Below are 21,281 nucleotides of genomic sequence, written 5' to 3' on the forward strand. Positions count from 1 at the left end.
AGTTTCCTGCTATCATTTCTTGAAATAAATTTTCTGACCCCTTTTCTTCCTCTTCTTCTGGGACTCTTATAATATGAATGTTACTGTGTTTGATGGAGTCATGGAGTCCGCTAAGTCTATTCTCATGTTTTATAATTATTTCTCTCCCTTGTCCAGCTTCTTTATTTTCCATTATTTTTTCTAGGTCACTCATTCATTCCTCTGCTTCTTCCAGTCTGCTGTTAATTGCATCAAGCTTGTTTCCAATCTCATTTCTGGCATTCTTCATGTCTGATTGATTCTTTCTTAACTCTTTTGTCTCTGTGATAAAGGTCTCACTGATGTTTTCTATTCTTTTCTCAAGCCCCATCATATGATTGTTGCTTTAAATTCTCCATCAGGCCTGTTATTTATATCTGTTTTGCTTGGATCTCTTGCTGTGACCATATCTTGTTCTTTCATTTGGGATAAATTTCTCCATTGTGGCATTTTGTCTGAGTCTCTGTCTTCTCTGTGTTAGAAAATCCAGTTATGTCTTCTGCTCCTGAAACGATTGTCCTTATGAAGAAGGGGTCATGTAGTGCCCCAAGCCTAGCACTTCAAGGACTGTTTCTGACACGTACTGCATGCACTCTGCTCTTGTGTTTTGGCTGATCTGTCCTTCAGGGCAGCAATTGTCCTTGCCTGCTGTGAGCAGTGTTTGGTCCCTGACCTGAATGTGGCAAGTTTTAGCCAATTATACTTCATCTGCTTGTGAACTAAAACATGACACCAACTCCACCAGAGCTGAGGCCCTATAGAACTGTCTGGTTAGGAGACGTGATTTATTTTGAAAACCTGTTTATTGATGGTGTAAAGAAAATCTATTGAATTTTTTATATATAGTCTCTGTGTGATCATCTCACTGAACTTTATCATACATTTTAATAGTTTTTCAGTTGATTCTCTTAGATCTCCCAGATATATCATCTGTTTACTTACAGAGCTTCCCCCCCAATATTTATGGTCTATGTGTTATATAACACACCCAAATTGACAAGTTGCTTTAAAAATTAGTAGTTTTTATAGTAACATGGAAAATGGATCCTACATATCATGAAGTGAAAAAACAGAGTTACAGAGTCCTATCCTAGATATAGTGTAATCCAGTCTTTATTTTATTTTATTTTTAAAAACTTTTTTTTAAGTAGGCTCTACTCCCACATGGGGCATGAATTCACAAATCTGAGGTCTAGAATTGTATGCTCCACCGACTGAGCCAGCCTGGCACATCATTACAGTCTTTATTTTAAAAAATAAAGCAAGCACTGAATAGAGGGATTACTCTTTCCCTCCAAAATCTCTATACTAATTTTGGTGCCTGTCCTAGTTTGCTTGGGCTGCCAAAACAAAACACCATAGGCTGGAGGGCTTAAACTGCAGAAATTTATTTTCTCACAATTTTGGAGTCTGGGAAGTCTAAGATCAAGGTGACAGCTAATTCATTTCCTGGTAAGAGCCTTCTCCCTGGCTTGCAGAAACCAACTTCATATTGTCTTCTCCCTTGGTGGGGGTGGGGGATGGGATGAATGAAAATGACAATGAAAAAGATCTCTTCCTTAAAAGTCCACTTCCTTAAAAGTCCACAGTCCTATCAGATTAGGGTCCCACCCTTATAATAAATCTCATTTAAACATAATTACCTCCTAAAGACTCTAGCCAGATAATAGTTACATGGAGGGTTAGGAGTCCAACATGAATGGGGACAGAGGAGGGGTGCCCAGTTCAGTTCAGTGCAGTGCCTGAATTCTCTTTCCCTGATATTTTCAGAAATCTGATGTTAATTTTATTTCACATAGACTTATAGACTTAGTTTTATTATTTCTTATGACAGTCTTTTTTTTCCTTTTTTTTTTTTTTTTTTTTTTTTTTTTTAGTGTTTATTTTTGAGACAAAGAGCATGATCAGGGGAGGAGCAGAGAGAGAGACACAGAATCTGAAGCAGGCTCAAGGCTCTGAGCTGTCAGGACACCCAGGCTCCCAAGTTTCTTATGATATTCTTAAGGCACTTATTACTTTTCAGTGTATCATAGAAATTTTTATCTCATTTTAACTTCATGAATCATTTCCTCTTAGACACAAAATCGAATGAAGCTAATGGCAGACAACTATGAGGATGACCGCTTCATGTCCTCCCGTTCCAATCAAACCAATCACAAACCCTCCCCAGACCAGGTAAGACTGCTCTTGCTTTATAAAAACAAATGTGCTCTTATTTTCTTGTATTTTATACCAGCATGTTATAAATTCCAGAGTATAAGTTAGAAAATAAAAATAAATCATCAGTTTCTGATATCTCCTTCACTCATGTTTTTAAACAGATTCAATTTTTGTATAGGAAGGTGATGGTGGTTGATTCTGAATATTTTAAGAGGAGATACTCAAAAGATTTAAAGACTATAAAAAATCCTTGAATTGGGTTGAGAAAAAAATTAATCTCGGAGATATATACTAATTTGTAAATGTCCTAATTTTCTTATTAAAACAATGCCTTATTAAAAAAAAACAAGACTCTTGTGAGTTCAGTAAGGTACAACTCTGAGATAACTATTAGAGATAACTATTGTTTAATTACAAATTTTTAAATCTCTGGTTATCACCTATTATGAAGAGTGAAAATTTCTTCTCTCCCATTTCCTTAGTTGGTCTCTCCAGTATTTGTCATTCTTAAGGAATATTGTTGCCCTCAACTTCTCATCAATGCAAAAGAGGCATTGATGAGTCTGGAGGGAACCATATTCAACTCCAGTCTTTTGGAAGAACTAAACTCTCCCAAGATCTTGAAAATGATGGATGGGGGAGAGTGGTGAACAGATTACCTCATATCCCATTGCCAAAAATCAGATTTCAACATCTCCATCACACTCAATCTTAAAATGTATAGCTGAAAGAAAAAAAATAGTTAAAGTAATTACATCCATATGACTAAAGAGTCAAGGAAACTCCCCCACTAAACATCTCCACTGAATGATAGCCATGGTATTGTCTTAGAAGAAGAAATATTGCAGATGAAAGCAGCAATAATATCCAAATTGCAGTTTTTTTCTAAGATTCAGAAGGTATAGTCATAGTTTGATGACATTTACTAAACCAGTTGAGACAAACCTTATATTTTCAAGGGAAACCAATACTGATCTTAATGTAGGCAGAATGGAGAACTGTCTGCCTGAGGTTGGCAGTCTTTCTTGCCAAGAAATCCTTTTGCTATCTCTGCCTGTTTTTCATACCCAGAATTAAATTTATGCCAGTGGATATAAGATGAGTATTAGATCCTTTCCTTGAAACAGGTTTTGATAAATACAGTGAATTGGATGCCTTAGAATAGTGGGAGGCAAACAGAAATGGAGAGTTTGAAGAAAAGGCAAAAATAAAGAAAAGCCTTCAACTTGATAATTTTGGCCAGATCTAGCCCTGAAATAGAGACAGTGTCCTGGAAAGGTAGGAAGAGTAGAAGTGTAATGACAAACTAATTACTAGTTTGGGTAGGTTAGAGAATTTAGGGAATTAGAATCTAATATACAAAGAGTCAAGAAGTTAGAGACCATTTTCTTCTACTACATTATGCTTATGTCTTTGTTTTAAATACTAACCAACTCTTTTTCATTCCCATGCTGCTCTGGTGCATTGTTCCCTTTGTCAACTCTCTCCCCTAGGATGAGGAGGAGGGTATATGGGCATAGCCAATCAGATGCTCTTAGTTCAGCCATTTTGTTCAGAACGGTGAGAAACACCTTTCCTTAACTATAGAAATGTTTTCTGTTTGTTTGCTTTCATTTTTTTTACACAATCATTCTCACATTTTGTTTCTTAGTAATTCATGAAATTGTTTGGTGTGCTTTCTGTGTTCTCATTTTCACATGACTCCTGTGTGTATTGCTATGCTTCTGACATAGTAGGGTTGGGTTTTGTGGCTTTTTTTTTTTTTTGTCCTTGTGTGTTAATAGTCACCTTTATAATTTCTTTTTGTACATTTTTGGGAGAACTTCCAGGGCATATAAACAAATTTCTCCTTTTGTGATTTTATTGATAAATTACCTTATCTAATGTGATTTAACAGTGTCCTGGTAAGGTTCATAGTGACTTACATCAAACTGGAAATAGAAAATGGATCAAATATTCTGCCAGTAGGTTTAGATACACTTTTTATGATAATTATAAATATATGTCTTTAAAAAAATTATGCTGTGAACTAAAAATTTTTGTTTCTATCTGTAGAAGGATCCTCTGAATTCCCAGGGTCAGTGGTTCTTATAGAGTGCCTACATCCCCTAGGGCTTTGACATTACTCTCAAACTGTCCTTGAAGAAGTAAAGAAGTAAAGGAAGACTTTTTTAAAAAGCCAGTCTAAAGAATTCTTTCCCTCTCTTTTATGGATTGCTGCTGAGTTAAACAGTTGCCAGGACACTGTCTAGATTCTCCTTTCCAGGCCAATTGGCTGGAAAATATAGTCCAGCTGTGGCAGTATCTCCCTTTGATCTGATGCCCTGGAGGTTTGACTAAGGAAATCCTTTTCTTAGAAAAAAAAAATAATTACAATTAATAAGTTCACACATATTGGTGGCCTTGCACTCCCTGGATTCACTGCCCTTGCTATTCTTGGTGATCTCACTCTTTTGGAGTCAGTTCTCCCTGAAAAATCTGTGTCTTGGTGTTACACTTCTTAAAATGAGGAGGACATGTGTAGACCTCTCACTAGCAAACACAGCCAAGAAGGATGATGAGGTAAGTTGTGGAAAAGGGCATATTCTATGAAGATGGGAAGCTTTCCAAATGACTTTATCCCGAGGGTGTAAAAGGCGAAATGTGTACCAGCCAAAAACCTCTTTGAGTTAGTGTTGCATGCCAGACAAAGCTAAAGCTGAGAAAATTAGTGTGCTAATTCTCTTTATCTACACTACCCCCTGTAAGATTAGTTATTTGTCATCATGAAGGATGTGGGGGCCATACAGTAGTTGAATACAGTTTACTAGTCCCCTCCTTCTAGATGAACCTGCCATGTCTATTTTGGCAGAACATAGGAGCCTTTTGACATGCCTTAGCAGGAAGTATGTCCCTGACCTATATGAATAGGATTGTATTGGTTGTATACCCTTTTTCTAGCCAATCAGAAGAAACAAGTTAGTGTTACAGGAAAGAAGGCCCATAGGTAACTTCACCAGGAGACTGAAAAATGAACAGACCTTCACGTATACTTGTTCCTAAAGTCTCCATTGTATTTTTCTCTTCTTCTCTAATAGAGTAACTCCTAGAGAGAGTTGAAATACTATCAATTTTGTGGGGCGTTTTTTCCCCAGTTATTGCACTACCAAGCTTACTGCACTGAAATTTTAACTGCCATTGGTTTAAAACAGTGGAGTTGCCATTAGCTGGTCTTACGTGGAGTTCCTATGATACAATACTTCAAATTTTCTAAAATGTCCTATAAATATCATAATATCATAAGTTTCATAAGAAATACATGAACCCCTAAAACACTGCAGAAGTAATTGATGTCCAGTTTTCTTCACTTGTTTTCTTGCTAATTCTATAGAGAAAAGATTTTCCTAACAAAATTTTAAACTTTTTAATTTGATGATTTACCTTATAAAACTTAAGAATGTACATAATGGGGCACCTGGGTGGCTCAGTCAGTTGAGTGTCTGGCTTTGGCTCAGGTCATGATCTCATGGTTTGTGAGTTTGAGACCTGCATCAGGCTTTTACACATCAAACATTTTGTAAAACAATATATATCAATAGCAAAGCCTGGGTCTTACTACATATCATCAGACTCAGGAAGAGAATCACAGAATTATGGAGCTGAGAAGGGTCTAGGCGATTTCATAAGTGGCAGAACATGATGGTTAAGACTCTAGTCTTTGGAGCAGAATGCCTCTGGTGAAATCTTAACACCACCATGTATTTACTGTGATTTTGGACAAGATATTTAATCTCCCTGTACTTCAGTATCTTCATCTTTTGAGTGGATGTTGTTGTTGAGAAGGAGATGAGTTGTAAGAGGCATAAACTTTGGAGCTAGATGGTACAGCTTTGCATCTAGACTCCTCCACCTTCCTCGTGGCCTGAGGAAATTAACTCAGTCTCTGAACCCCAGTTTTTTGTAAAGATGGTTTATTAATGGACTACTTTGTGGGATTCTTGGACAGATTAATAAATTAATGTATGTGAGATGAATTGAATAGTGTCTTCCACCATGTACTCTGCTTGTATTATTATATTGTTGCTGCTCATCATTAACTTGAATCCATTTCCAGGAAGGAGTCAGCCTTCAAGAAGTGTTAGTTACTATTTTTATTAATATCTATTCCAGTGCCCTTTTATAGGTAATGGTACAAAAATAAAAAAAGAAGAGCACCTGGGTGGCTCAGTCGGTTAAGCATCCAGCTTCGGCTCACAGTTCGTGGGTTCGAGCCCCGTATCAGGCTCTGTACTCACAGCTAACTCAGAGCCTGGAGCCTGCTTCAGATTCTGTATCTCCCTCTCTCTCTGACCCTCTTCTGTTTGTGCTATCTCTCTCTGTCTCTCAAAAATAAATAAAAAACATAAAAAATTTTCAAAAATAAAAAAAGATTTAGATGTGACTTTAAGGCCCCAGGCATTTCTGTGATATGGAAGGAGGAACTAGTAGCTGACAGTGAAAGAGATAATCTAAGACATATTGATGATTATATCTCCCTATCACCAAAAGTTTAATCTCTTATATGCTGAGGAATTTTTTTCCCTTGAGAAAACAATTTTTCAATAAAAGAAATTTATTCATTGAAATTTTCTTTGAAAGAATTTGCTGTCAAGAAACCCTCCTTAGACACACAGAATAAAGCAAGTGTTATCTTCAGTTAGAAAGCATGAGAGTCCCAGGACACCTGAGTGGCTCAGCTGGTTGTGTCCAACTTTGGCTCAGGTCATGATCTCGTTGTTCATGAGTTTGAGTCCTGTATCAGGCTCAATGCTGACAGCTCAGAGCCTGGAGCCTATTTTGGATTCTGTGTCTCCCTCTCTCTCTCTAACCCTACCCCACTCATGCTCTGTCTCCGTCTTCAAAAGTAAATAAACATTTTAAAAAATATATTTAAAAAGAAAGCATGAGAGTCCCTTCTCTCTCCCCTCAGCCTATAGGAAATCCATGTGAAATGTGTTCCCACTACTTTCTATCCCTTTAATTTGTGTTTTCTTCTTTTTTTTTCTCTCTTATAGTAGAAAGTAGTCCCCATGAGGACAGGGAGTTTAATATGTTTACTTTTATATTTCTATCATCTAGAACAATGCCTAGTATACAGTAGGCCCTCACTAAATTTCTGTTGAATTAGTTAACTTCTGAATTCATGAAATTCAGAGAAGAAACAATAAAGTTTACATTGAAACCAAGAGCATAGAAGTAGCTGTTAGCTTTATTGTCAGCATTACTAGCACAAGAAAGGGAAGTTTTGAAAAAGAAGACAGGAAAAGTGTCTAGAAACAAAAGGCCTATAGAGAGAACTGTTAAGAATTTAAAGGAAAGCCTTAATTAAGCCCTAGAGTCTGGATCCTATAATTTCATTCTAAATAAAAAAGAGTTGACTATAAATGAGGAATATTTTCTGTTGAAAACTGAACATCCTTCAGGTAGAAACTTTTCTCCTAGAACCTGTGGCTTGTAGCTATTAGGAAGAACCTGGAGCATAGTAGGTACCATGGCCATGTGCTCTTTGTAAATTTCATTCTGTGGAAGCGCTTTGTGTAAACTAGCAGCAGACCACCTCAAATAACGGATGTACTTGTCAAGAGACTTAGCAGTTGGTCTTGGAATAACACCATTCCACTGACTAAAATCTGGAAATGAGTTGCATGACTATATCAGCACTGTAGCATCTCAGAACATGATTTGGACCAGTATGTTATGAAAGTTTTCTTTCTTAATTAGAGAAATCACTGTTAAACTGTTAAGACAAATGTTTAATTTTTTTTAGTGTTTATTTTTCATAGAGAGTGACAGGAGTGAGAGAGAGAGAGAGAGGGAGACCCAGAATCCAAAAGCAGGCTTCAGCTATCAGCACAGAGCCTGATGTGGGGCTTGAACCCACGAACTAGGAGATTATGACCTGAGCTGAAGTTGGATGCTTAACTGACTGAGCCACCCAGGCACCCCATATTTTTAAAAAAAATTTTAATGTTTATGTTTTATTTTTGAGATAGTGTGTGTGATGGGGGGAGTGGTAGAGAGAGGGAGACACAGAATCTGAAAAAGGATCTAAGCTCTGAGCTGTCTGCACAGATCTCAGCATGGGGCTCAAACTCACAAACTGCAGGATCATGACTGAAGTTGGACACTTGACTGACTGCCCCACTGAAGTGTCCCCAGATGTTTTTTATTCTAATAAAGTTGAGCTTATCAATTATTTATTTTATGCATTATGCCTTTTGTGTCTAAAAAGTCATTGCCATACCCAAGATCCCCTATGTTTTTTCCAATAGTATCTTCTAGGAATGTTATAGCTTTGCATTTTACATTTAGGTCCGTGATCCATTTTGAACTGATTTTTTTAAAAATGCAAGGTTTGTGCCTAGACTAATCTTTTTGCATGCGAATGTCCAGTTCTAGCATCATTTTTTGAAAAGACCGTCTTTGTTCAATTTTATTGCCTATGTTGCTTTGCCAAAGATCAGTTGATTCTAGGTATCTGGGTCTATTTCTGGGCTCTGTTCTTTCGTCAATACCACAATATCTTTATTACTGTAGCTTTATAGTAAGGCTTAAAGTCAGGTAGTGTCAGTTCTCCAACTTTGTTTTCTCCTTCAAAACTATGTTGACTATTCTGTGTCTTTTGGTACTCCATATGAACCTCAGAATCAGTATTTAGGTATCCACAAAATAACTCGCTGGGATTTTGATTGGGATTGCATTGAATCTAGAGATGGAAAGAGCTGACATCTTGACAATATTGAGTTTTCCTATCCATGAACATGGACTGTCTCTTCATGTGTTTAGTTTTTTCATTGATTTCATTCATCAGAATTTTGTAATTTTCTTCATATAGATCTTGTACATATTTTGTTAGATTTATACTTAAGTGTTTCATTGGGGGGATGCTATGTAAATGGTGTTGTATTTTTTATTTCAAATTACACTCGTTCATTGTTGATATATTAGAAAGCAATTGACTTTTTTATATTAGCTTCATACCCTACAACCTTGGTATTGTAATTGCTTATGAGTTCTAGGAATTTTTGTCATTGTTATTCTTCATTCATTTGAATTTTATACTAGACAATAATGTCATCTCTGAATAGAGATATTTATTTCTTCCTTCCCAATCTGTGTATCTTTTATTTCCTTTTTTTGTCTTATTGCATTAACTATAACTTCCAGTACAATATTGAAAAGAAATGGTGCAGGGACCATCCTTGAATATTCCTGACCTTAGTGAGAAAGCCTCAAATTTCCCACCATTATGTACGATGTTAGCTTTACATATTTTTTGTAGACATACTTTATCAAGTTGAGGAAGTTCCCCCCTCTATTCCCACTTTACTGACAGTTATTATCATGAGTTGGTGTTGGATTTTGTCAGGTGTTTTGCCCACATCTATTAATGTAATCATGTGATTTTCCTTCTTTTGCCTATTAATATGATAGCTCACACTAATTGATTTCCAAATGTTGAACCAGTCTTGCATACCTGGGATAAATTCTCCTTGGTCTTGGTGTATAATTTTTTAATGCATTTTTGGATTCAGTTTGCAAATGTTTTGTTGGGAGCTTTTGCATCTGTGAAAATGAGAGATACTGTTCTGTAGTTTGCTGTTCTTCTGTCTTTGCGTGGTTTTGGTATTAGAGCAATGCTGGCCTCATAGAATGAGTTAGGAAGTAGTCCTTCTGCTTCTGTTCTCTGAAAGAAATTGTAAAGAATTGATGTAATTTCTTCCATTTAAGGAAAATGGGTAAAATTTATCAGTTAACCCCTCTGATGTAACTACTTTCTTAGATGTTTACCTTAATCGTTGTGATAATATATTTTAGTTATCGACTATAAATGCATTTTCCTTAAAAAATTATAAATCCTAGATAAATTTCGTTAAGTAGATATGATATCGCTTGTTTGCTTTAAATATCACTAACACGTATTACAGAAGGACTCCAAGGTTATAAGGTCTTTTTTTTTTTTAATGTTTTATTTATTTCTGAGAGAGAGACAGCATGAGCAGAGGAGGGGCAGAGAAAGAGGGAGACACAGAATCTGAAGTCAGGCTCTAGGCTCTGAGCTAGCCATCAGCACAGAGCCTGATGTGGGGCTCAAACCCACAAACCGTGGGATCATGACCTGAGCTGAAGTCGAATGCCTAATCCACTGAGCCACCCAGGTGCCCCAACACTATTAAGTCTTTCAAATCATGAACACAGTTTAGTTCTCCACTTAATTAGATCTTCTTTAACTTATATCTACAATGTTTTATCTCAGTTGCTTGCTGCAAATATATACAAGTACAGTTGATATTTTTTTTATATTGAAATACCTTACAATTTTGCTTACCTCACTTATCCTGGCAGTTTTATTATTTAGTTTAAAATTTTTTCTCTTTTTCATATAGATTTGCAAAAATGTCTGACTGGGTCATATTGTTACTGATTTCCAGTTGAATTCCATTGTGATCAGAGAATATACTTTGTATTATTTTAATACTTTACATTTTCTTAGGCTTCCATTTTGTGTCCCAGCATACAGTCCATGTTGGTGAATATACATGTGCCCTGAAAGGAATAGTATTCTTTAGGTATTGCATATAGTGTTCTATAAATACCAGTTAGGTCCAGGTGGTTGATAAAAGTGTTCAGATATTACATGACTTTACTAAAAACTTATGAGATGGAGGAGTCCTGTTAGTTGCTGAGAAAGAAATATTAAAATATTCAAGTATAATTGGAATCTTTGTATTTGTCCTTTGATTTCTTTAATTTTTGGTTCATATCTTTTGATATTGTTATTTGCATACCAATTTGTAATTGCACTCCTATTAAACTTCTTCTTGTCATTATGAAGTATCTTTATTTCTAGTAATACCCTTTGTCTTTAAATTATTAATCTTAAATCAACAGGGAACAATGTAAAGTTACAGTAGAGGTTCCTTAAGTGTTGTCTGGGAAGTTAATAGGCATTTGGCAAATACTTCTTGAATATTGATTTTCTCCATATTTAGTTTTTCTCAATATTGCTTTTCTTCTTTTCTTTAATGTTTATTTTTGAGAGAGACAGAGAGAGGGAGACAGAGAATCCCAAGCAGGCTCCACTCTGTTGGCACAGAGCCCAGTATGGGGCTGGAATTTATGAACTGAACCATGAGATCATGACCTGAACCAAAATCAAGAGTTAGACGCTTAACTGACTAAGCCACCTGGGCACCCCTCTCAAGATTACTTTTAGACTATTAATGACCTTTTATGGGTCCATAGAAATTTTAAGATTATTTATTTTATTTCTGTGAAAAATGTCATTGGAATTTAAATAAGGATTGCATTGAATCCATAGATTGCTTTGTGTAGTGTGGACATTTTAACAGTATCAGTTCTTTCAATCCATGAGCATGGAATATCTTTCCCTTTAATTTTGTCTTTGGTTTCTGTCATTAATGTCTTTTTTTTCTGTATCCTTGGCACAATTTATTATAGTTTTTAGTAAACAAATTACTGTAAATATCCATAAGCAGAAAATGAATTTTAAAATGTGAAGGAGAGGTCAGTAAATAGCCAAATATGTCAGCCACTGACTGAAAGGACTATTTTTTCCCTTAAGATTAAGCCACTGATTTGCAAGTTTTACTAAAATAAGTTTCATCTATAAAAACAAGGTAATGTATAAAGTGATCTCAACTCAGAGTTTTGACAGTTGAATTTTTACATATAAAAGCTGCAAAATTTCAACTAAAGAAGACAGAAAACATTCTGATAAATTTATTCTATCAACCTAAGCCAACAAAGAATGACTGCATATCAGTTTATGTTAGTCCTCTGGTCCAGAATATACTTTCCATTTAAAAGATTTGTGTCCACACTTCTGTATGTCCTGGATAGCTTCTAGTGGGAATTAGTATACAGTCTGTTCTTGATAAAGACAACACTGGACAGATGCTGCCCGATCCCTGGGTAATGCTGAATGTGACAAAACCAGTGAGACACATGAAGGTATTTTTCCTTTTCTTGAACTGTCAGGTCAACTACAAAGTGATGGAATCCATAGTACAGAAGGATATCTGCTAAGGTAAAGTTATATCCTGTAAGATAGACTTTATCTTCAAGATATGAGTTAAAATCCTTCAACAAAGTGTGGACATCATCTTTACTGGAGTGTCCATCCACTCGAGATACCCTGTACTCCAACCAACTGAACTATTGCTTTTTCTTCTGTGGTGCTCCCAAGCAAATATTCTTTGTTGGTCTGCTTGACTAGATGGGCTGCTATAGTAGTCAGTCCTGTTAGACTTGGACCATTGTTTGTTCGAAGAACTGGAATCTGGAGCTCGCCCTGAGTGCTGTATTTGTTCCCTTTACTCAGTCCAAGGGACTTCTCCAGCAGCTTCAACTCTGCAGCCTCCTCCATCTTCCCATTAATGTCTTATAGTATTCAATATACAGGTCTTTTACCTTCTTGGTTAAACTTATTACTAGATATGTTATTGTTTGATATAATTGTAGACAAGATTGTTTTCTTAATTTCTCTCTCTGATAGTTTAATATTAAGTGTATAGAAACACAACAGATTTTTGTGTATTGATTTTGTATCCTACAACTTTACAAAATTAATATATTCTACTAATTTTTTGGCACAGTCTTTAGGGTGTTCTGTATACAATATATTATCTGCAAATAGTAACAGTTTTACATCTTCCTTTTTGATTTGGATGGCGTTTCTATCTTTTTCCTGCCTAATTGCTTTGGCTAGGACTTCTAATACTATGCTGAAAAAAATGTGGTAAAAATAGACATTCTTTTTTTTTTAACATTTGTTTATTTTTGAGAGAGAGAGAGAATGTGCAAGTGGGGAAGGGGCAAAGAGAGAGGGAGACAGAGGATCTGAAGCAGGGACAATGCCAACACAGGGCTCAAATTCATGAACTGTAGATCATGACTTGAGCTGAAGCCAGACACTTAACCAGCTGAGACACCCAGGCACCCTGGTAAACATAGACAGACATTCTTGTTTTGTCCTGATCTTACAGGAAGCACTTTCACCTTTTTGTCACTGAATATGTTAACTGTGGACCTGTCATATATGGCCTTTATAATGTTGAGGTGTGTTCCCTCTGTACCCGCTTGAGAGTTTTAATCACAAACGGATGTTTAATATGGGCAAATGCTTTTTCTGTCTCTATTGAGATGACCATATCATCATTTCATTCTTCATTTTATTAATGTGGTGTATTGCATTGACTGACTTGGAGGTGTTGAAGCATCCTTGTATCCCTGGAATAAATCCCACCTGATTGAGGGGTGTGATCCTTTTAATGTATTGTTGAATTCAGTTTGCTAATATTTTCTTGAGTTTTTGTGTGTGTGTGTGCCTATAATTCATCAGAGATATTGGCTTTTAATTATTTTCTTTCTGGTGGCATTTTCCCCCCTAGTTTTGGTATCAGGGTAATACTGGCCTCATAAAATGGATTTTCAAGAGTTTCCCTTCTTCTGTTTTTTTGGAAGAGTTTGAGAATTCTTTAAATATTTGGTAGAATTCACCAGTGAAACCATCTGGTCCTGGGCTTTTCTGGAGAAGATTTTCGATTACTGATTCAATCTCCTTACTCAATAGTGGTCTGTTTAGATTTTCTATTTCTTTATTATTCAAACTTGATAGGTTGTATGTTTATAGGAATGTATCTTTTCCTTCTAGCTTATCAATTTGTTGGCATATAATTGTTTCACGTAGTCTCTTATGAGCTTTTGTATTTCTGTAGTATCAGTTGTAACATCTCCTTTATTTCTGATTTTATTTATTTAAATCTTCTCTCTTTTCTTCCTTGAAGAGTCTAGCTATTAGCTGTCAATTCAAAACACTAGCTCTTAGTTTCATTGATCTTTTCAATTGTCTTTTTAGTTTCTATTTCCTTTATTTCTGCTCTAATCTTCATTATTTCCTCCTTCTATTAACTTTGGCTTTTATTTGTCCTTCTTCTAGTTCCATGAGGTATAAAGTTAGATTGTTTGAGACTTTTCTTGTTTTTTAAAGTAAGCATTCATCACTATGAACTTCCCTTTTAGATTGGTTTTAACATTTTTAAAAAGAATAAAGTAAACACTGAAATAGTCCCCTGTCATTTTCTCTACTGGACATCTGCTGAAACATTATGTCTTGAGAAGAGCTGATGATATATATACTTCACAGGTCAACAGTAACTCACTATCCCTTAGCCAGGGAAAATACCAGAATGGCTTGGGACCTCAAGAAGCTTTTATTTGAATCTTAAAACCTAAGAAACTTTTCTTTCTGTTGAATTGGTTGTTAATCTCTTTTTAGCTTAGAATAGCACTTTTTTGCTTAGACTAGAGGAAAATTGGGATTTTTCTGCTGCCAGGAATTCTTTCTTTCAAATTTGTATTTCTCTTCTATAAAGGGTACATGTATATAATTTTAAGGCACTTGTACTGGATTGTGTTTAATAGTTGGAAGTGAGAGTACTTTTTGGTTTGTGATTTTGCTACTTCTCCTGTGGGGATAGTAATATTTTCCTGCAAGAATAGATGCTGTCCACTTTTATTTCTTGCCTTCCTCTTTTCCCCCAAGTTGTAAGAACCCTTGATAAAAAGAGCAGAGAAACAAGCATTGTGTACCAGCATTCTCACCAGCCTCACCAGATCCTGACTCTTTTATTCAACTAAGAGAGGTGCCAGTCATCTATACCTGTCCAGCCTTATCTCACAGCAAAGAGTGAAACAGAAAAGGAATTGGTTACAAAAGTAATCATTCTTCTGTGAATTCCTCATACACATCATTCTTTCTTGATGTGTTTTAGTCTTTCCAGAATAACTGAGACAGTGTTGATCAGTTTACATGACTTGGACAGAGCTTTTAGCGTTTTAGCACAACCTTTCCAATGCCAAAGTTGTTTTTCTCTGACAGACTTACTGTTAAGATCAACTGTCATTTTTCTGGCCCTAATGCACTTAGATATTAAATTCCTCAAAGTTCAGAATATGTCTGTTCTTCTGTTTCACATGAATTATCCAAGAAAGATGTAGACAGCTGTTTGATATAATTTTAAAAACATTAAGTTAAGGTCAGACTTTAATTCATTAACCTCTTAGATCCTTAAGTTATTCATCTCTAAAATGAATGCACTGATAACTGTACTATTAAGGCAGTGCAGTGAGTGTGAAAGTTGTTTGTAAATCCATAATCTGCTATGCAAACAGTGGGTATTACTGGGTAACCTGTGCACAGCCAACATTCACCTCATACAGCTTTTGCGTGGTATTTGAAGTATAGCACAGGCAGTCCTTGTTTTTAGTTTTAGAACATTTTTTACAAATACATCAAAGGAATGCTGATGGGGAAAAGGTATAGTTGTTTGACACCAAATCTCTGTATTTTAAACACCAACTTTCTGTATTTTTAGGTTTAGTCAACATTTTCTGAAGTCCCCGAGCTTTGTACAGCCTGCGGATACTCTCAGAATTCTAGAACCTTTGCTCTAGACTAGTTTTTGCCAAATTCAAAGTACATCTATGTTACATGCTTGTGGACTATAATAGTTGATATAGTAAGAAAAAGTAATGTGTATGCTACAATATGAAAGCTCTATCAACATTATCAGAGAAATAGAATACTGCTTTTATTTCCTAATTGTAATCACTCCCCAGTTTTTTCACTATGTTTTGTCTGCCTTTGTACTTCTAAATTCAACTTACCATCTTTTTTCATGATTTAGAATGATTTGTGTCTGAACCAGATTTTATCTTCAACATTTTTTTTTCTTTACTTTTTTTGAAGTATGATTTTCATTTTATTTGTCTCCCAGAGGATAGCTTTTCTTCAGACTTAAAAACTCAGCTCCTTACATTGGCTTTGGCAGAAGTGACAGGGCAGCACCCGCAAATCTAAATCCTGTCGCGGGTGTTTGGTCCTTCTGGGCCTCAGGAAAGTCACTCCCAGCTACCTTGCTATGAATGGCACAACTCCTGCAGTAATGTAGTTTCACTTACAGCTTGAGGAGCACAAAGGTGTCAGAGACCCTTGCTTCAGAAATGTCCTGATGGCTGTAGCCTCTGCTGTGTTTCAAATGGCCTCGTCCTTGGGCACACATCAGGCACAGTGGGTGCAATGAATAAGCCACACATAAGGTTGATGGCCCTTTTCTTCATGATAATTATTTCTTCTTTCCTTGGTCATCTTTGGAAGCAAGCACCCAAGAGCTCAAGTTTTTCTTATGAAAACATTTTTCTGCTGTAGAAGTATTATAACTGTTAGGATTCCTTCAAGATGGCTGCCTCTTTAGCCCAGTAGGATATTTAGGCCCCCAGGAACCACAAAACACTGATACTCCAGGTGGGTTTACATACCTTCTTCCCAATTAGGATTCTCTGATAACTGGTCACCACCCTAGAAGTATCTCAGAACCCCACCCCCTTTCACTGCTTTTTTTTTTCTTTTCCCATAAAGCCTAGACAGTCTTCCAGAACTGGATGACCATCAAGATAGAGGCATGCTTAGCCCCATTTCTCCATTCCAGGAGCAGACAGGAAATGATTAGGCCTCCCTATATCTCCTAGATTTATATATACTCTCTTCTCTCTACTTGTTAGAATGCACACACAGTACACAAATGACTATGTGGGGACTTCTTTGTGTGAGACCTAGGTATCTTAAGGAAGGCAGATTTGTAGTCAACACTAATTATTGAACTTGGAAAAGGAAAGAATTACCCATTATCCCACCACCTGATGCAATCTTAGTTAACATTTTGTTGTCTCACAGTCCAGTGTTACTGTTTTCTTAGGTATTTTCTTGTGTTGTCATAACTCTGATACATGCACATTAGTGCACTTTAAAATTTCTACTTTCTTAAAAATGTACTATTATAGCCCACCTATGAAACTGACAAAATATTTTTTCTTTTGTGTCTCTTATAAGGCAATTATATTATTTTTATGTCCTTTTAGCTTGGTGGTAAAATGTATTTTCTTTAGACCTAATTTGAATGCTGCTCAGTAGCTGTGTAATTTCCCACAAATCACTTAACCTCTTCTCTAAGTGTCAGGTTCCTCATTTGTTAAATGGCAGTAATAAAACCTGCAGCAAAGACTATTGTGTAGATTAAATATAATAAGCTATTTAGTGCACTTAACCCTTTGCCTGGTACATAGGAAGTACACAATAAATGATAATGCCAAAGACATTCTTCATGGCTGTGATACAACCCTAGAATATTTATGAGATCCGTTGATGCTGCTATTTATTTTATAGATTTTTTCCTGTCTCCTAATAGAGTAACATTACTCTAGTTGTACAGGTAACCCACAGTCCTAGTGATTATTTTTTCCTTCAGCAAAATAAATTAATCTTTTCTTCTGAAAGTTTAATTGAATTGTTAAAGTTTACCAGTAGCGCCTAAGCAACAATACAGGTGCCTCTCCAAGGCCTCAGGGCGTGGGATGTTAGCCACACGTGTTAAGTCAGACCTTACTACCTTGAAGCAGGTGACTTTTCTTCTAGAATTTTCTGACCTGAAGGTGATTTTCAGGCAAAAGTAAGAAGTAGAAGCCAGCACCTCTACACTGTGAGTCTAAAATAATTCTGCACATGCTTGATGATCACATAATTTCCACAGAGGCAGAGACCTCTTAGACTACATGAGAGAGTTATAAGTAATTTGGGGGAGAGGCCTTTCTCTTAATGTATTCTTAAGACATCATTTGTGCTGTAGGTCCATCCTACATTCTTATAGTTTCTGCTGAATGATTTAAGGTGACATTGTCCTGTGACTCGTGTGATTTATTTCTTAGAATTGCGGCATTTTAAATGTTTCTGGAAAATATGCTCTCAGATCCTTTTTAAAAATTTCTTTAATGTTTTATATATTTTTTGAGAAAGACATAACACAAGTAGGGGAGGAACAGAGCGAGAGAGAGACACAGAACCCAAAGTAGGCTCCGGGCTCCAAGCTGTCAGCACAGAGTCTGATGTGGGGTTCAAACCCACAAACCGCAGGATCATGACCTGAGCCAAAGTTGGATGCTTAACTGACTGAACCACACAGGTGCCCCACTATTGGTCTTATCTTAATGATTATGAGCATTTGACTAATGAGGAAGAGCTGTATTTCTTCTGTTTGGAGTGTAATTTGTACTTGAGACATTCTTCCTGGACAATAAAAAAATACCCTTATATTTTGTGCAAAATAAAATTTTTCACATCTCAGTTGATTTTCACAGGCATCTGAAAATGTAGGGACCCTGCAGAGCTCAGTATATATTTATTGAATGAAAAAACTGGTGAGTTTTTACCGTAAAGGGAAGTTGCATGTAATTTATTTAAGTTTTTAAGCATTAATACCAGATATTTTTAATCTTCCAATTTCTTCTGTACCTTAACAGGTTATTTATTCTATAATCTGACCCTATTCATGTGTAACAGTTTCCCAGACTCATCTTAGCTCCAGTCAATATCTAGTGTACATCTAGAATATGTCATTAAGTTCACCGTGCACACCCACCAGTTACCATATGATAGGACTCCCTTTTAATCGTTTGGGAACACAGGCCTAGCAGTTGCCTATTATATCACATTTTTATTTTGTAGAGTTATATTTTGGAGGACATGCTTTGAGTCGCATTTTATCTGAACTATTAAACAACAGTCTTGTTACAATAGGGTTCTACAGTATTCCTTTCATTAACTTGTCCTCAGCTTCTCACTAATTTGTTATTTTCTATACATTCTTTCTGTCTTTAGGATCTATCTGTTTTGGGTTAAAGGAATATTTTCTTGAATACAAAAATGCATCATCAACCAAAAAAAAAGAGTTATTCTCCATTGATGTGTCTTCCTCCTCCTTCCTGATCCGAGGATGATGAGGCTGAAGTTTCCAGCTGGATCTGGCAGTTAGCCTTTCTGGGATAAATTAAATGAGCACACTTGATTGAGGTGTAGCTGGACTGTATCACTGTCTTCCTATTATCCTGGGAGATCAAAGCAGAGCACAAAATGGGGCTTAGTCTTTAAAATATTTGAAACAGATGGCTGGTTCTTTTTGGTGAAAACTCAGGTTTTAAGGCAAACCACTTGTTAGCAAGACCTCATTTCTTTTCATTGAAAAATAGTCAACATTGAACATATACCACTCTTTCTTCCTCAATTTCAAGACCAGAATCACAAACTTTCTGTATGAGGAGGGATTTGGCAAATCTAGAAAGCACTTGGACTGTCTGAGTTCCTTTTCATGTGAATATAAAATAACTTATTCAAATTTTGCTTTTGTCATTTTGGGTATTAAATGAAAACATCTTAAATGTTTAAATTTTCATAGTCATTTTGTTGGTGGGTCACTATTTACAATCTAGCATTCATATTGTTATATCTTCCAGAAATTGAATCAGAATGTTTATCCCTCACTTCATGTTTTAATAAACTGCAAAGCACATTCTCCACACTCCTTTATCATTGACATCTGGGTCCTAAGTTCACATAGAATAATTCCATAAGTGTGGTTTGAAGTTTTTATTGTTTGGTTTAAAACAGACTGAAATGAGAAAATTAAGTCAAAAATATTTTGGGGGAGTCTACTCCCAATCCAAATACTGCACTAGGTATATGGATTAAAATATATGTTTCAAGATTGTGAAACAAATACTAAACCACATTTTCTGCAAGGTACAGTAGGAAAACCCAGGCCTCCCCAAAACACTCAAGGTTTCACAGAGAAGGTGACAGTTGAGCTACCTCTTCAAGGAGCAGTTGGCATTTGCCAAGCGGTTATAATTTTAGACAAGGAAGCATAAGCAGCATAACTAATAAACTCTTAGTTCACTATGGATATTGCTTAAGGTAAATTAATTCCACATAACATATTACCCCCAACTCGGCAGCATGGAAAACAATAAGCCTTTGTTATCTCAGTGGTATCTGTGGGTCATGAACTCAGGAGCCACTTAGCTGGGTAGTCCTTACTTCGAGTCTCTCAAGAGGTTACAGTCAAGATGTCAGTTGGGACTGTAGTTATCCTAAAGCAGGACTGGGAATGGAGCATTCAGGTTCAAGATGGCTCATCCACAGTTCATATTGGCTGTTGGTAAGAGCCTTCAATTCCTCCCTGTATGGATCTCTCCACAAGGCCGCTGGAATATCTTTGTAACATGGTGGCCAACTTCACCCAAAATGAATGATTCCAGAGATGAGAATAAGGATGATGCCACAAATGCCTTCTATGACCTAGAATCAGAAGGTACATACCAGCACTCTACCATATTCTGTTTTTTAGAAGCAAGTCACTAAGACCATCCCATGTTTAATGGAGCAGAGTCTCTCAGGCCCTACTTTTTGAAGAGAGGCATGTCAAAAGAATTTGTGGACTTATTTTAAAATCCCAGAGAGTATCAGGTAGGAGGAGGACTAGCCATGAAGCCGGTGCTGTCAGCAAGTAGATCATGAAGACCTTAGTATGCCGTGTAGTCTGTACAGGATGGACAGAACAGGAAGAATACTGGAAACGAGAAGGAGAGTTAAGATTAGCTTTTTATTTTGTCCTGGAGAGTGATGCTGAAGGCCTGAATAGATGCAGTGATGGAAGAGTTAGTAAACTGGAGATATATTCATTATCAAGAAACTTAGGTTCTTCTAAGAAATGTCCCCAACTGTTTCCAGTCTTTTGTGGGTTAGAAAATAGTGAACATAGTATAAAAGCCCAGTTACCGTTTAGGAAGTTAACTTGCCCACAGGAATTATTCTAATAAAAAGCAGTGAATAAAGACAAGGTGAGAAGCATTAAGCTGTGATCTATAGCCCCTAACCATGTTTACAAGTCAGGTTACCTCTCCAGGTCTTGAATTTGTCATTTAGAAAGTAGGGCGAGGAGAAGGGGAATGGATGACCTACATGATCTCTAAAATTCCGCCCATCTTTTATGCTCTGTATTGAAAATGAGTACAGGATGCTTTTTTGGTCCTACTAGTGTTTAACACTTGTTTAACCTTGAGAATGTTTGTAGAAATGTTTGACCTATTCACAAATATTTAAATGAGAATATACCAGTGTCAAGGAATTTTCACTGAATTTTTGTGGGAGGTGAAACTAAGTTAATTCTGTT

At 36.3% G+C, this 21,281-nt stretch overlaps 1 protein-coding gene, 1 long non-coding RNA gene and 1 pseudogene across 10 annotated transcripts in view; 1 reads left to right on the plus strand and 2 right to left on the minus strand.

Annotated features, from left to right (window-relative positions):
* ERC1 (ELKS/RAB6-interacting/CAST family member 1) overlaps positions 1 to 21,281 on the plus strand; it is a 516,785-nt gene that overhangs the window by 441,000 nt on the left and 54,504 nt on the right. For 6 of the 7 annotated variants that reach the window (XR_003914152.1, XM_029953456.1, XM_029953457.1 and 3 more), the window contains one exon: positions 2,095 to 2,193. Coding sequence is in view for 6 of the 7 variants with exons in the window: in XM_029953456.1 (XP_029809316.1) it covers positions 2,095 to 2,193 (99 nt within the window). In the remaining variant the exon portion in view is untranslated. Of the gene's footprint in view, positions 1 to 2,094; positions 2,194 to 3,671; positions 3,739 to 21,281 lie in introns of all 7 variants that reach the window. The other variant, XM_029953459.1, reaches the window with a different exon arrangement.
* LOC115303630 lies at positions 1,383 to 20,338 on the minus strand. 3 transcript variants are annotated; one of them, XR_003914155.1, is made up of 5 exons: positions 20,147 to 20,338; positions 10,526 to 10,743; positions 9,674 to 9,883; positions 2,838 to 2,902; positions 1,383 to 1,521 (listed from the first exon to the last, which is right to left on the minus strand). It is a non-coding gene; the product is annotated as an uncharacterized LOC115303630 (long non-coding RNA). The 3 variants fall into 3 exon arrangements; XR_003914154.1 differs by lacking the exon at positions 10,526 to 10,743; XR_003914153.1 differs by lacking the exon at positions 10,526 to 10,743 and having other exon boundaries at positions 20,051 to 20,338.
* LOC115303627 lies at positions 12,064 to 12,586 on the minus strand (annotated as a pseudogene).

This window comes from Suricata suricatta, chromosome 10, assembly GCF_006229205.1.
Source record: "Suricata suricatta isolate VVHF042 chromosome 10, meerkat_22Aug2017_6uvM2_HiC, whole genome shotgun sequence".
Lineage (NCBI taxonomy): Eukaryota > Metazoa > Chordata > Mammalia > Carnivora > Herpestidae > Suricata > Suricata suricatta.